Source organism: Podarcis melisellensis (assembly GCF_964234715.1).
Source record: "Podarcis melisellensis genome assembly, chromosome: 11".
Lineage (NCBI taxonomy): Eukaryota > Metazoa > Chordata > Lepidosauria > Squamata > Lacertidae > Podarcis > Podarcis melisellensis.
This window is the reverse complement of record NC_138543.1, coordinates 46,040,945-46,057,218: the sequence shown is the minus strand read 5'-3', so window position 1 is coordinate 46,057,218 and position 16,274 is coordinate 46,040,945. Positions and strand designations below refer to the sequence as shown.

Here is a 16,274-nt window from a genome sequence, read left to right as displayed (position 1 = left end):
GAATGTTCTTCTGCTTCCTCTCAATGATCCTCTTATATGTGTGGCCACAACAAATAAAACTGAGAGTTGTATTTCCAGTGTGCGAATGTACATTTTCTCTAATCTATGTGCCATGTTGGAGACTGGTGGGAGCTGCTCAGTTAAGGTGGGGGGGGGGGACATTTTACTTTATGGATTTTTCCAGGTATAAGGAAACCCCAGAACAGGTTTAGGAGGCATATGGAGGGGTGAGAAGTGGGGAAATGGCCTGTTGCATGAGCAGGCCTTGTTCCGTGCACATACACTTCACTTATCGCTAGGTTCAATTCCACCCAATATGTTTGTTCATTAAAATACTATTGCAAAAGTGTAGTAAGCTTATACACAGCTTATAACGCCCTCTATACACAGCTTGTAGACTTTTGAGAGGCATCTGGTTGGAAACAAGATGTTGGACTAGATGGCACTTTGGTCTTGTCCAACAGGACTCGCTTTCATGTAAGCTAAACTCTTAGGAAATAACTTTCTTATTTCCCCCCTCATCACTTAGGAAAGAAAGCTCGAACATTTGACTTCAATGCAATGTTTGAACAAACTCGAAGAACTGCTGTGGAAAGAAGTAGGAAGATCCTGGGTGAGAGAGGCTATTTCATATCAAGGGTTTGATTTGCCCTTCATTTGATTTATAGCTCAGAGTACCTTCTGGCAGTTTTCCTTAAATGTTAATAGCTTTGTTAATAGCTCATAACGTAAGGCAATTTAAAATGGTTTGGAGGGTGACTGAAGAAAAACGGCACGGTAAACATTCATTCATTCATTCATTCATTCATTTATTTAATATCCACCTTTCACCTTAAGGTCTCAGGGCAGTTTACAACATTAAAACACAACATTAAGCTCATTTAAAAATAGCTTAAAATCTAACTAAGTTAGTTCTTGTGCACCTTAAAGACCAACTAAGTTAGTTCTTGAGCACCTTAAAGACCAACTAAGTTAGTTCTTGAGCACCTTAAAGACCAACTAAGTTAGTTCTTGAGCACCTTAAAGACCAACTAAGTTAGTTCTTGAGCACCTTAAAGACCAACTAAGTTGGTTCTTGAGCACCTGGTGCTACTGGAAGGAATTTTTTTTGTTTTGACTATGGCAGACCAACATGGCTACCTATCTGTAGCTTAAAATCTGTTTAATGACAACAGCACAGACCCAAGGAACCCATACCTCGCCACAAATAAATGTTCCAAAAAGGCGCCTGTAAAGTAATGCTTTTTATAGGCAGCTTCGTGCTAAGTGCCTGCTTCTTAAAGAGGTGTTGCAGAGTTAAAAGGGATGGGAGGTAGTTTCTCTTGGGCAGTGCCTGGGAGTTAGCGGGACTTTGGTTCCTGGGTCTTGGAAGTTTTCTCCTTCTCCTTCAGATGCACCAGCTGTCAGTGGAAATCTTTGGGAAAAGATCTAGCAGCCTTGTTCTTTTAGCTGTTGGCAGACGCCAGAGCATCTCAATTGCACTCATTTTTGTGAGCCCAGCATAAAAATACATCAAGACCATGCTCACAACTGCTTACTTTCTTCCTTTTACAGACAGTAGTCTCAGGGCTTCAGGATTTTTTTCCCAGTGGGGAAACAATGTAGTGAGAAAAGGGTTAAACTCCAGATTGAGCTCCCCTCCACACTTTCTGTGGCTGTTCTATGTAAAAAATGGGCAGTTGGACGCATCTCTTAAACCACATGCTTAACAGAAGAGTGTATTTTTTAAATGCTTAACAGAAGAGTGTTTTTTTTTTTAATTGTCCAGCAGCACCTTAGAGACCAACTAAGTAACCATTTCCTCAGTCTGCCTTGGCTCTAGCTACCAGAAAGGAGCTGAAATGAAAACATCCTAAAAGGTGCAAAATCTTTGGCAAGTTCCCCAGTTAAGGAATAGACTAAATAACTTGACATTTTTGATTTTCCAGGCAAACTTAAAGCCTTTCAGTTCTCTGGAGAGGTTGTTTTTACTATAGCCTGGTTCTGAAAATGAAAGGTAGCTGATTTAATTCATAGACTTTCTAAGTAGAAAATCTCTCTGCAAAAGGTAGGAGAGAGATACCAAACTATGGCATACCACTAGTACATCTCACTTGTATAAATTTACTTTCCTTCCCTTCCCCCTTCAGCAGTTCATGAGCCCCCTCTGAAATGGATGAGGGAATGGACAGATGGCTTCGGAGAGGGGGTTCTGCTATGATGTTGGATCTTGCCCAGAAACTTGAAAGACTGTTTTCTTTTCTTGTGAAGCTTACCTTTATGGGCAGGGGTAGACAACGTGTGGCCCTCCAATGTTGTCAAAAACTCCTTTAAGCCATACCCACCATGACCAGTGACCAGGGATAATGGGAGATCATCATCTGCCTTATATCAGCAGATATCATGAAAACTAGGACATGTTAGTCTATGACTGTTTGCTCCTCAAGGTTTTTTGTTTTTTTAAAAAATGATTTGAATTATCATCGTTCCAGACATCTTAAAACCCAAATGAAGACTTCAGAATTGGTACCAAATTTCTCCTTTGTGTTTTATTTATTCAGAAGAGCGTGAGAAAAAGGCAGCTGAGAAAGAAAAAGAACGTGAAAGCCGGTGTGAAGGTATTGATTCTTCAGCCGCATCCTTACGCCCAGTAGTGAAAACATCTTCTAAGTAAGTAGATATAATAGAAACATTTGGCTCTATATCTTTTTTCTGGTAGAATGAGAGACACTTTTCAGGCAAGATGGCACCGCGTTGTATACCATATTACTTAACAACCAATGTTTGGAGTTAGCTGACACACAGTCTGGTTTGATTTTCAAGTGTTTCGTATGCCTGGACGTTCTCTGGGCAGGCAGCAATAGTTGTTGCCAGCAGTGATAGAAAAAGGCTGTAGTCTTTATGTGCACTTACTAGGAAATAAGCTCCAATAAGTGTGAATGTCAACAGTGCAAACCTATGCATGGCCAAAGCTTTGCTTTAGCATTTAAAGCCATGAGCAACTTGAATCCAGGTTATCGAAGGGACCACCTCACCCGATACAGTGGTACCTCGGGTTAAGTACTTAATTCGTTCAAGAGGTCTGTTCTTAACCTGAAGCACCACTTTAGCTAATGGGGCCTCCTGCTGCTGCCACGGAGCCCGATTTCTGTTCTCATCCTGAAGCAAAGTTCTTAACCCGAGGTAATATTTCTGGGTTAGCGGAGTATGTAACCTGAAGCGTATGTAACCCGAGGTACCACTGTATATGCCTGTCTGACAACTGCATTTCTCAGATGGGGCATTGCCAAGAGTACCACATGCTGGCACTGTTCTCCTTGCTGAAAAGGTGCTGGCTGGAAAGCTAGGACTCAGAAGCTCTTTTCCCACATTTGCAGCCATTTTGGTTTATACAGTGGTACCTCTGGATGCGAACAGGATCCGTTCCGGAGCCCCGTTCGCATCCTGAAGCGAATGCGCGTGACGTCATTTTGAGCGTCTGCACATGCACGAGTGGCGAAACCCGGAAGTAACGCGTTCCGTTACTTCCGGGTCACCGCGGAGCATAACCTGAAAACGCTCAACCTGAAGCGACTTCAACCCGAGGTATGACTGTACTTTGCTACTCGCAGGATTGAGGCCAGGGGCTACTGCCACCGAGGCAGAAGGAGATGATCACACATCTTGCGAGAAGGGTCATAGCTCAGTGGTAGAGCACCTGCTTTGCTTGCAGAAGGTCCCAGATTCAACCCCAGCATCTCCAGGTAGGGCTGAGAAACATTTCCTGCCTGAATCCCTGGAGAGGCACTGCTAGTTAGTGCTGACCAGTGTTCTTTAACTTTCAGTGCTAACATGATGTTGAATGAATTCCTATGCCCCACAAATCACCCAGAGATGCATTTTAAATAAAAGGACACATTCTACTCATGTAAAAACACCAGGCAGGCCCCACAAATAACCCAGAGATGCATTTTAAATAAAAAGACACATTCTACTCATGTAAAAACACCAGGCAGGCCCCACAAATAACCCAGAGATGCATTTTAAATAAAAAGACACATTCTACTCATGTAAAAACACCGGGCAGGCCCCACAAATAACCCAGAGATGCATTTTAAATAAAAGGAAACCTTCTGCTCATGTAAAAACACGTTGATTCCCGGACCGTCTGCGGGCCGGATTTAGAAGGCAATTGGGCTGGATCCGGTCCCTGGGCCTTAGTTTGCCTACCCGTGATCTTAAGGTTAGTAAAGGTAAAGGGACCCCTGACCATTAGGTCAAGTCGTGACCGACTCTGGGGTTGCGGTGCTCATCTCGCTTTATTGGCCGAGGGAGCCGGCGTACAGCTTCCGGGTCATATGGCCAGCATGACTAAGCCACTCCTGGCGAACCAGAGCAGCCCACGGAAACGGCGTTTACCTTCCCGCCGGAGCAGTACCTATTTATCTACTTGCACTTTGACGTGCTTTCGAACTGCTAGGTTGGCAGGAGCAGAGACCGAGCAACAGGAGCTCACCCCATCGCGGAGATTCGAACTGCCGACCTTCTGATCGGCAAGTCCTAGGCTCTGTGGTTTAACCCACAGCACCACCCGTGTCCCTGATTTTAAGGTTAGCTAGCCACTTAAAGTTAAAGAACACTTGTCTACACAAACTGGCAGTGGCTCTCCAGGGTTCCATACAGGATATCTAACATCTGGGGACCCAAAGTTGAAGAATATTAGTATAGATAATACTGAGCTTCATAGAAAAATGCTTTGATTCCATATAAGGCAGTTCCCTACATTCCTATCCTTCTCGCACACCCTGCACTGGGTGCCAGATACGGTGTCCTCCGTTTACCAGTCTGTGGCACTATGTAGAAAAATGTGTTGGGGAGAAAAGGGTAGGCTGGGGACTTGAGCACACAGAGGCAGGTGCCATGAAAAAGACCCCTGTCACTATACATCTCATATTTTTGTTCGCCTAGGGATTCATCTGGTAGTGAAAGTGACGAAAGCTCTGATGAAGAACCAATTGGCCCCCCTTTGCCACCCCAAGGGTCAGTGGAAGATTCCGATGATGAACTCATTGGCCCTCCGCTGCCTCCTGGATTTAAGGGCAGTGATGAGGAGGATGACGAGGACAACATCCTGGAAGAAGATGAGGTCAGTTTTTATTCTCTCAGTGTTTCTGCTGTGCCATCTTCTGTTTTTGTGTTGATTGCTTGCACTTTGCATCTGATTTGCAAAGGAGATAATCACCTGGGAATTGTAAAGGTAAAGGGACTCCTGACCATTAGGTCTAGTCGTGGACGACTCTGGGGTTGCGGCGCTCATCTCGCTTTATTGGCCGAGGGAGACGGCGTACAGCTTCCAGGTCATGTGGCCAGCATGACTAAGCCGCTTCTGGCAAACCAGAGCAGCGCATGGAAATGCTGTTTACCTTCCCGCCAGAGCGGTACCTATTTATCAGCTTGCACTTTGATGTGCTTTTGAACTGCTAGGTTGGCAGGAGCAGGGACCAAGCAACGGGAGCTCACCCCGTTGTGGGGATTCAAACCGCCGACCTTCTGATCTGCAAGTCCTTCTTACTAAACTTATGGAAATTGAGACTGTTGGGAGTCAGCTCCTGCCAGCATGATCAATGGTCAGGGTTGATGGGAGTTGTAGTTCAGGAACATATGGCAGCCCACAGGTTCCCCTCCCTGCTCTAGGTGGTGCTGTTGATCTATTTTGGGATGTAGGCGTTCACCACAGTTTCATATTGCAAAGTTTCTCAAACTGTTAATTGTTTGTAGTTCTTGTTTTGGACTCTTAATTTGTTCCCTTTTATTTCCATGTAGTGGTTCATATGGATGTTTCCTTAGGACATCCATAGTATTGTAATGTTTGCTTCGAGAAATAATTCAACAAGTGTTTGCTTCTTTAAAGACAAATGGTTTTAAGTGTTAGGTAGATTTATACTAGCTACTCACTTTTAGGTGATCACATTTCGAAGAAGAGAAGTTTTGCTTCTTATATTTGGAGTTTCCTTAGAAAAGCAGGTTTCCGCTTGTTGAGCATTATTTTAATACGGTTTGATCTTCAGTTGAAGGGACATTAAACATAAAATAATTTGTTAGTTTTGCAGCTGTTCTCTAATACTTTAACACACATATATTGTTTATAGGTGGATTCAACTGATTTCCTTTTCCTTTATTTCTCCCTCTCCTGGATTGTAATTCATTGAACATTCTCACATGAACAGAATTTTTGAGCGCTCTTTAAGATATGGGTAAATGTCTGCAGTCATCATTCACAGCTGTATAAAGTAATATGTGCACCTTTTAAAAAAAGGAATACAAAAACCTTATAAGCGAAAAGTAACATGTTCAACTTCCTTTCACAAATCATACCAAATTGCTTTCCCCAAAGGAACACAGCAGTCATAAAGTTAAGATTCATTTTTTAAACATCACTTTTATGAGGCTGTTACTTGATTGAATCATATGTAAACCTTTCAATTTAACCCCCGACGGGTATTCTGAGTGACAATTTTGAATGTTAGTGCTATTTAACATTTTTGCTACATTTTTGGAAATACCATTTGTGAAGATTTATTGATGGTATGTTGTTTAACTGTGTAGGTATTATAGAAAAAAAATGTTTGAATGCAATGAAGCCTTAAAGGGATAGCCATTCATTTACTGTACAGTGGTACCTCGGTTTACATATGCTTCAGGTTACATACGCTTCAGGTTACAGACTCCACTAACCCAGAAATATTACCTCAAGTTAAGAACTTTGCTTCAGGATGAGAACAACAGCGGCGTGGCAGCAGCAGGAGGCCCCATTAGCTAAAGTGGTGCTTCAGGTTAAGAACAGTTTCAGGTTAAGAACAGACCTCCAGAACCAATTAAGTACTTAACCTGAGGTACCACTGTATTTTTAATACTTAAAAGTAGTTGTGTATAATCTGATGCAAAACTGATGTCAGTGTTTGATGCAACATGGTTTAATTCTGTTCCTTTTGCATGACAGAGGAACTAAATGGCTTGGAAGCCACAGTTTTTAGTTATTTTGCTTTTCTTTTCTTTATAAAGTCACTGGTAACACTTAAAAAAGATTTTTCTCCCTGTAACCAGTGCTTTTTTCCTTCAAAAAATGTTTCATATTCCTACTCATATTGAAATGCTGCCCCTCAAGGAGGCCAAACTTAGATTCGCAAAATGTTTAGTGGTATGTGTACCCCTGTGTCCCCCCCCAGACAAAAAAGCACTGCCTGTAACAGTCACTAAACTAGTTTTCTAAATTCTTGCTTTCGGCTAACAAATTAGTTTCATAACTTTTGCATGGAGTGTTTTTAGTTTTTCTCTGCTCAGATATGTGCCGAAATTGGTACTAAAGATGAAGGATGTGACTGTCATTTGGTAGTGATGTGGGCAGGAGTTAGTGGGACAGGCTGGCTATGTGGGTAAAGAGCAGCAGGTCTTTTTGCTCAAGATGCAAGGATGCTCACTTATTTATTTTTTATTCTTTTTTTTTTTTTTAAAAAAAAGATGTCTGTATTTCCATGTTAGAAGTGTAGGTGGCTTTCTATTTGTCTATTTAAAACCATGACATAAAACAGAGAAAGAGACACTGACAAGCACATCAAGTATAATAAGGCAGAGAGATTTTAAATTAGTAGATTGGCAAAGAAGAAAGATCTTATGCAGGTTTTATTCTTCACTAGATTCAGTTGAAAGATTTATTATTACTATTATTGCATATTATCATCAACATTAATCTTCATGAGAACAAGGTTGAATGGTTTGTCATTCAACATTTTTCTTTCCATTCAGATCGACCCATGTTGTCATTGCAGTTGTCTCATCCGTACGATTTTTGTCAGGAGTTTAGTGGAAAAGGAATTCTACGTCTGTTTACAATCAGCTGTGCCATTTTGACCCTACAGTAATCAGATCAATTCCTGTTTTCTGTTGTTCAGAAAAAAGGCACTTTCTTATTGTAAGGCTGGCACGCAAATGCGTTTCAGGCTGCCTGTTTCTGAGTTTTGCTCTGCATTCAGTAGGCTAGTTTGCAATACGCTGCTTGCAGCATTGGGGCTGGGTGCTAGGGTTGGCTCTATACTACAGCTCTAAACAACTACTATTAAGAACTATATCAGTTTCACTTCGTTCATTATTATTAGTTTTAGAACTGTAATTCATGCAAAATTATTTTACCCAAAGTGTTATTTTAAGTACCCACATAACTGACTTGCACAAAAATGCACAATGCGGTGGAATGTGTATCCTAGGTGTGATTTTTACATATGCATTTCATTTAAGATACTGCTGGGAGATTGAAAGAAGCATTGAGGACCAAGCTGGCATTTGTCCAGGGTGGCATTTGCTGTTTGCTGTGGCTTTGAAGTTGAATAGACCTGCAATCATTTATTGATTGAAAACATGTTACTCTGGGAATGTGGAGAGATTTGGAAGCAGGACTTACTTGAGTGGAACACTAGGATTTTCACTGAACAGGGAAGTGATGGTGGTGAACAGGACATAACAGGAAGATTGGTAGTATTCCAGGTTGTGCCTCAGAGTGGGTACAAAACCAAGGAGAAGCCTAGGAAGGAAAGCAGCTCTTCCTAGACTGTAGAAGATGTTCAAGGAGGGTAGACTAGAAGCTACCTTCAGCCTGATGCTGTGGGGCTCAAGGGCAGATGCTTAGCCATCTAGCCGTCCCTATTCCCTCTCTTCTCCAAGTGAGGTTCAAGCACTTTATCATTTCAGTAGAAGAAAGGCCCTGTTGGATCAGGCCAAAGGTCCATCTAGTCCAGTATCCTGGTCCCACAGTGGCCAACCAGATACCCATGCAGGACATGAGTGCCATAGCAGTCTCCCCACTTGTGCTCCCCAACAGCTGGTACTCAGAGGCATACCTCATACAGCTGTTGACGAAAAACATGGCCATCATGGATGGTAACCCTTGATAGAATTATATTCCATGAATCTATCTAATCCATATATATTTTTAAGCAATCCAAGTTGGTGGCCATCACTTGTAGGAGCAAGTTCCAGAGTTTTAGCTATGTTAACTTTTGTCTGCCCTGAATATTTCAACATTCAGCTTACTTGGATATCTGAATTCTGGTAAAATGAGAGCAGGAGAAAAATTGAACACTATTCACTTTGTTCATTCCATGCACAATCTTATACACTTCTATCATTATATCCCTCCTTACTTCCCCCCCCTAAATTCATATGTTCCACATAGAGGGAGTTGCTCCAGCCCCTTGATCATTCTGGTTGTCCTTTTCTGAACCTTTTCCAGCTCCACAACATCCTTTGAGAGGTGAAGCAACTAGAACTGGGATTCTTGACTAACAGTCTAGGGCAGTCTCCACACACATGCTTTGTTCTGTTCCTCCTCCACCATGTCGCCTCATTAGGGTCTGAAAACAGTCTTGTCATTCCACTCAAGTCTGAATTCCAAATTCCCATCCCTTTCAAGCTTGTCACATTTACAAGAAAGGACTAAGCTTGGTCCATGCCTAAAGGAATCAAAGGACTTAATAGCAGGAATAAATTAAAAAAATTGTCCAGTAGCACCTTAGAGGCCAACTAAGTTTGTTCTGGGTATAAGCTTTTGTGTGCATGCACATTTCTTCAGATACCAAGCTTATACCCAGAACAAACTTAGTTGGTCTCTAAGGTGCTGCTGGACAATTTATTTATTTCGACTGTGTCAGACCACCATGGCAACCTACCTCTATGTAATAGGAGGAAGTTTGCATTTGACCCTGATTCTCAGCTAATGAGGATCAAGTCCACCAAGGCTGCAAACAGCTTGCAGCCTCTGAGAGGTAACAACCCTGTAAATGCAGAAGTGGGACCCTGATTTAATGGGGGTTCCAGAGAGGGTCATATTCAGCTATGATAATTTGCCAAAATAACGCTTGCATGAGATGCTTGTTATGTACAGTAGGAGGAGGGCATCACTGGTGGGGTGTGGTAGTGATGGAAGGGAATGATTGGTACACCAGTGAACAGTGTGGGCCCCAGACTAAGGGCTGGTATGTAGTGTTAAAACTAAAGATCAGTGTGCATGGAATATAAATACATTTGTTAATCCTGCATCTGCTACCCCTTATCTTTCATCGAAAGAACCAAGCCCATATCCAAACATTCACAGCTCTGGCAAGCCGGAGTTGTAATGGTGCTTGGTAATACAGTCCACAATGATCAAACTGAACCTGTGTCGTTGTTCTCATTGAAGTGGCATTTGCAGATATGAGGAGCTCAGAATAAAACACCAGTATCACTTGACCTGGTCTTTGTGAAAAAGAGATGGCTTACGGTACAAGCCCTGGGCTTGAAATACCGTACTTGGATAACCTAGAAATGGTTTTACTCCATATGGAGTTGGATAGGCCATGCTGTAAAGTGTTTGAAACTCCCATTGTTCTAGGCATATTATGCAACAGAGAATTTTATTAGTGCGAGCCATTTCTGAGCTCTGGGTGCAGTACTGTGCCTAAGATTTCAGGTTAAAACAGCAGGGTGGAAGGAAAGGAGGACTTTTTTCAGCCTCCCCACTTCCAGCTACTCTCTGAAGACTAGAGAGGAGAACCTCTTAAGAATATTGGGGGGGGGGGTGAGTGAGCAGGGAAAGGACTACATCATGTGAAAAATTAGCATAATATTTTAGCTGCAGTTCGTTCATTTTCAGTTTTGTATTCTTGTTATAAGAAAAGCATGCCTAGACATGCTGTTGTTGCACCCATAACCTAGGTTTAAGGTGCCATTTAGCTCCTAGCTTTCGTATCTCAGTTTCTAACACTGATGCTGTATAGAAGTTCTGGCAGAAGAGTCTGTGTTTGTGTGTGCATGAATAAGTGAGACAGAAAGGTAGGAATGGGCTGCTTTAAGGCCATTATTGTATGATTCAGTACAGGGCAGGAGTAGGGAACCTGCGGCTATCCAAATGTTGGTGGACCATTGTCCATGCTGGCTGAGACTGTTGGAGGCTGACCCCGGACACCTGTATGTAGCATAGCGGTTAAGCCGACGCTCACATAATTGAGACTGAGCTACATTGAATATAGGGGGACATATTTCTGAGTGCACAGGATTGGGCTTCACAAAACTGAACTGAACCAGGAAGTTTCTGATTCAAATATCACCCTATTTATTAATTAGTTAATCAAAGTGCTAAACTCTTCTCCCTCTCCCATGTGCAATGTGAGGATAATGGTTACCTAACTTTACAAGGCTGTTGTCAGGATCGCTGAGATGATGTTTTTGAGTAGTTTTAGAGCAGGGATGGGAAACTTGTGGTCCTCCAGATGTTGGACTACAGCTGCTGTCATCACTGACCATTGGCCATGCTGATTAGAGTTGGAGTTGAACAACATCTGGAAAGTCACAAGTTCCCCATTGGTGCTTTAAACACTCTAAAGTACTATAAATGTAAAGTAGGCTATCCGGATATGGGATTTTGAGTTCTTCAAAGGAAAAGTGGGGTATTGGAGGAATAAACAAATAACAGAAATAATAAAATAATTATGTTTATGGCATAACTAATATAACTAATTACTTAAAAAGGTAAAGGACCCCTGACAGTTAAGTCCAGTCGCGAACGACTCTGGGGTTGTGGCGCTCATCTCATTTTACTGGCCGAGGGAGCCGACGTTTGTCCGCAGACAGTTTTTCTGGTTCATGTGGCCAGCATGACTAAGCCACTTCTCATGAAACCAGAGCAGTGCAGGGAAACACCGTTTACCCTCTCGCCAGAGTGGTACTTATTTATCTATTTGCACTTTGACATGCTTTCAAACTGCTAAACTAATTACTTACCTACAGATTAAAATATAGCAATATTTGAACAGCAATTATTCCCAATTAATTTTGCTCCACTCAGAGAGATACCTATTTTTTAAAAACGTTTAAGAAAAACTGCAAGTTCCACAGGGCAAATGAAATTTATAACATGAAATTATGGATTTCCATAATGAAAATGGGCAGAAATCATTTGGTGTCAACCCCTGTAACATCACTGATGGAAATAAATGAGAATCTGGAACCTCAGGCCTGAGGGTCACAGGCATCTCTGTCTGACCCTCTGCACTTTTTCCAGACTACACTGTTCCCCTTCTAGTCCTGCTTTTCATTCTCCTTGAGTGTTTTTGCATGGCTGGAATGTGTCCTTGAATTCTTGATAATTCTGCTTGCTTCTTGGATGCAGGATGGAGAGGAGTATGTGCTTTCTATTGGCCTATATGAGACCAGTACGGGTGTCCGGGCCTGGCAAATATTTAATATTCCTACCTTCATGGCTATGATTCGTGGGTTGGCCACTGAATTTTATTTTGATTTTACTGTGATTTTGAGCTGTGTTTTAATCAATTGCTTGTGTTTTAAATGTATTATATATTTGGTGTTAGCCTCCCTGAGCCCGGCCTTGGCCGGGGAGGCCGGGATATAATAAATAAAATTTATTATTGTTATTATTATTATCATTATTATGTGTGGAAGCTAGCTTACTGTACAAAGGTAACGTTGAAATGTGTTGCTTTCTCCAATTTTGCATGTCCCCATGCCCAGTAGATTAGCCAAAAGGGAATGGTTCCCCACCCCTGTACGAGAGGATTGCAGCCTTAAAGAGTTTTTTTGTGTGAAGCTTGGGCCTCGCAGGTCTATAACAATATTTCCCTTCTATACAGACAATGCTGGTCATCTAGCCATTTATTTTGTCATATCCCATTACATAGAAATGTGCTGTTATACGGCTGTTCGTAATGTGGGTTAAATATTAATGTTTTGAAGGCAATTTATGGGTGGCATGGGAGAATTACTAATCAAAACAGTAATAGGATTGGAACCAGCTGTGCATGCTCCACATGAAATTGCCCTTCCTTCCTTCCTTCCTTCCTGCAGTATGTCAGGCATTTTTCCAAGGGTTTAAAAATACCTGAGAGAGGTTTTGTGAATTTGCCATTGAAATCTTTCCACTTAGCTCTGATATCTTACTTGATGAACTGAAATGTATTTCTGTCGCTAGTTTCTGTCAGGGCTGGAATGCGCAATTGGGTAGATTAATTAGAAACCTTTTGCGTTTTTTAGGGGTTTTTTAAAGGTGTCCCAGATAAACCATTGAGCAGAATTTTACAATACTGAACCTGTATGCATGTAGTGCCACGCTAAACCATGGTTTTGCATGAACAAGTGAATGTGTGGATTCCCAGAGCAAAGAGTGCTATGCTCCTTCCCCAGTCCTGCTGCTGTTGCCATACTACCCAAGGCTATGGCATAGTTTGGTTTTGGGTTGTGTCTGAACCCAGGCTTTTTTGGTTTGTCTCCTCAGACAAACCACCAGTGGTAAACCAAGAACAAACTCTGATTACAGCTCATAGATTGTCCGGAGCAAAACAAGTCACCAAGAGCCCTTGGGCGCATGTACTTTCCCCTTCCTTCCATTACTGTTACCTTCTGTTTGTGAGAATTAGTCCATTGCCATTCAGGCTAACTTACTTCTATCTGATAAAAGTGTGTGAATCACCCCCTTTTAATTTGCGGAAATAGCTTACAGATAACCTTTGGTCTGTTTCTTGTTTAGCATATAGGAGGGAATCGGGAGCAGCAGTGGCCCCAAAGCAATAATTTCAGCTTGGTCTTTGACCACATCTTCCTTCCTACCTTTTGGTTTAGTTCAGGCATCCCCAAACTCAGCCCTCCAGATGTTTTGGGACTACAGTTCCCATCATCCCTGACCACTGGTCCTGTTAGCTAGGGATGATGGGAGTTGTAGTCCCAAAACATTTGGAGGGCTGAGTTTGGCCATGCCTGGTTTAGTTAATACCTGTCTATCGCTATTGGCTTGCGGCTTATGCCCTCCTAGCTCTAGGAATTCATATTAATGCCTCAACAGTTTGCTCCTTCCCTTGCTCCTGTGCTTAAACACAGCTTAATTGTTTTGTTTTCCAGGCTTTGATCAGTTTTAGCAGGAAGTTCTATTTGTGATCATGCATCAGCTGTGTCTGATAAAGCGGAGAAGAATGGTTATTAGCCTTGGAATTATATAAAGCATTGATCACTGCAGTACCGTAGTACAGACTGAAAGCATTTTAAATTAGATTTTATTTTTGATGTCCACCCCGAAACATAATTTAATATAAGTTAATGGGGTTAGCAAGAAATTAGGTGGTACAGTGCCAGTTATTTAGACTGGCAAACAAAAACAGTCTGGTTATGATTGCTGGTATATTCAAACCTTGCCTCTGCGTCAGAGCCTTTTTGATTCCAGAGGCCAGATCCTTATTAGAATCTAGGCTTTGGGGCCAAATTTGACAGATGGGTGCTGCTATTCAGCCCCAATCAACATCATATTAGGACAACTATAAGTATGTTGGATCATTTTCTTTTGGTGACTGGATGTAGACACTTTCTTGGGCGTGTTCGCACATAGCAATAATGTATGTTCAGTTTGTTACATAAACAAGTTGGTGTGATCCTCTGGCTTATGCGATCTTATTCGTCTTCATGGGAATAAGAGATTGAAAATATCTGTTCCTGGATTGTGGCAAACCATGGTTTGAGGGTGTGTCCAAACTTGGAAAATGAGAGGTAGCTCCAACCATAGTTCAAATGAACAGTGGTATACAAATTTAATAAATAAAACATTCCAGGATATCAAGTTTCAGGATGGTAGATTATAGGTGAACATTAGTAGAGCATTGATAACAGTAAGATCGGTTCAACAAAGAATTAAATTACCTAGAGGAGTAATGAGCTCCGCTTTGTAGGTTATTAAGCAATGACTGGACAGCCATGTGTTAGAGTTTTCTATCTCTGCATTTTCTTCACTAAGAATGGAAATCAGTGATACATTTCCTCAGTTAAAACACAGCAGCAAACCATGGTTTGTTACTATTCAGGAACAGTAAAAAGGTAAAGGACCCCTGGACAGTTAAGTCTAGTCAAAGGTGACTATGGGGTTGTGGTGCTCATCTCACTTTCAGGCTGAGGGAGATGGCATTTGTCCACAGACAGCTTTCCGGGTCATGTGGTCAGCATGACTAAACCACTTCTGGCGCAATGGAACACCGTGATGGAAACCAGAGTGCATGGAAACACTGTTTACCTTCCCACCGCAGTGGTACCTATTTATCTACTTGCACTGATGTGCTTTCGAACTGCTAGATTGGCAGGAGCTGGGGCAGAGCAACGGGAGCTCACCCCGTTGCGGGGATTCAAACCACCAGCCTTTTGATCAGCAAGCCCAAGAGGCTCAGTGGTTTAGACCACAGCGCCACCTGCATCCCTTTTTCAGGAACAGTAGCTTCAATAGTCTTATGTTCCAGCCCAGGGCTTGTACTGACGCTGTAACAGTCAACTAAGGTGGATTGCTATGTCTGAACCAGACCACTAAAATGTGATAGATATTTGTAAACCCCCCAGTCCTGCACTGTATGCATGTCTCTCTATATCTGGCATGTGAGGTATATGATCAGTGAGATGTGACCTGGTTGTGGCTTCTGGTTGTGATTTCTGCCACTGTATTAGTTGGTTTGGCTAATATAGTCAGTATGTTTCAATGTGCCCTCTGTTGGAATTCCACCAGAAGCATTGGACAAGAGTGGCTGATCTAACCCTTCTTTTAATAACTCAGTTGCTCGATGTTAAAGGCCAAGGCCACGGAGATGCTCATCTTTTCTACCAACTTGCAACCTATGATACTGCGTTTTGTTCCCTGCCCACAGTCCACCAGCATTCTGTGGCCACTAAGCATACTCCTTGGGTTCCCTATTTCCAGGGTTTGATTTTTCAGTGTAGGTTTTTTTTTTTTTAACAACTTCTGCAAACCTTGGTGCTTCCTTGTGCCTCCTCATGTGGACAATGGAAATAGAAGGGTCATGTGAAATTATAAGTGACCTCAATAGAGGTTCTTACCACAGTTAGTCAGGCTAATGGCAACACTCACTGGAATAGAGTACCTTCTGTCACAGAAGTCATCACTCGTTAAAATATACTACCTAAATGTTTTCCTTGGGATCACGATATATTCTCCTTTTGGATACATCTCAACTTGCAACTGAAATTCTGTTCATATATAGGCATTTTTTGGGTGGGCATGGAGATATTTATAGTATATTCTATAATTTAGGAACTTTGGAGGTACTAAAAGGGAACGGGTCACACTGATTCTTCATAAATATTTGGCTGTTATTAAGAGATGTTTTGCCAAGCCATGTCCTGGGAGGTTGTTATCTTAATTTTTGTTTTGATTGAACAGTTTTGTTTAAAACTCCGGAATCCCTTGGACTGTGCAGCTAATGTTCTCTCTCTCCAGAATGTACTTCAGGCAA

At 42.0% G+C, this 16,274-nt stretch overlaps 1 protein-coding gene across 1 annotated transcript in view; it reads left to right on the top strand.

The window, feature by feature from the left end:
- The window catches only part of WDR70 (WD repeat domain 70), a 110,004-nt gene that overhangs the window by 2,050 nt on the left and 91,680 nt on the right, over positions 1–16,274 (top strand). The window contains exons 3-5 of the mRNA XM_081929763.1: positions 530–613; positions 2,541–2,649; positions 4,927–5,104. Coding sequence (XP_081785889.1) covers positions 530–613; positions 2,541–2,649; positions 4,927–5,104 — 371 coding nt within the window. The remainder of the gene's footprint in view (positions 1–529; positions 614–2,540; positions 2,650–4,926; positions 5,105–16,274) is intronic.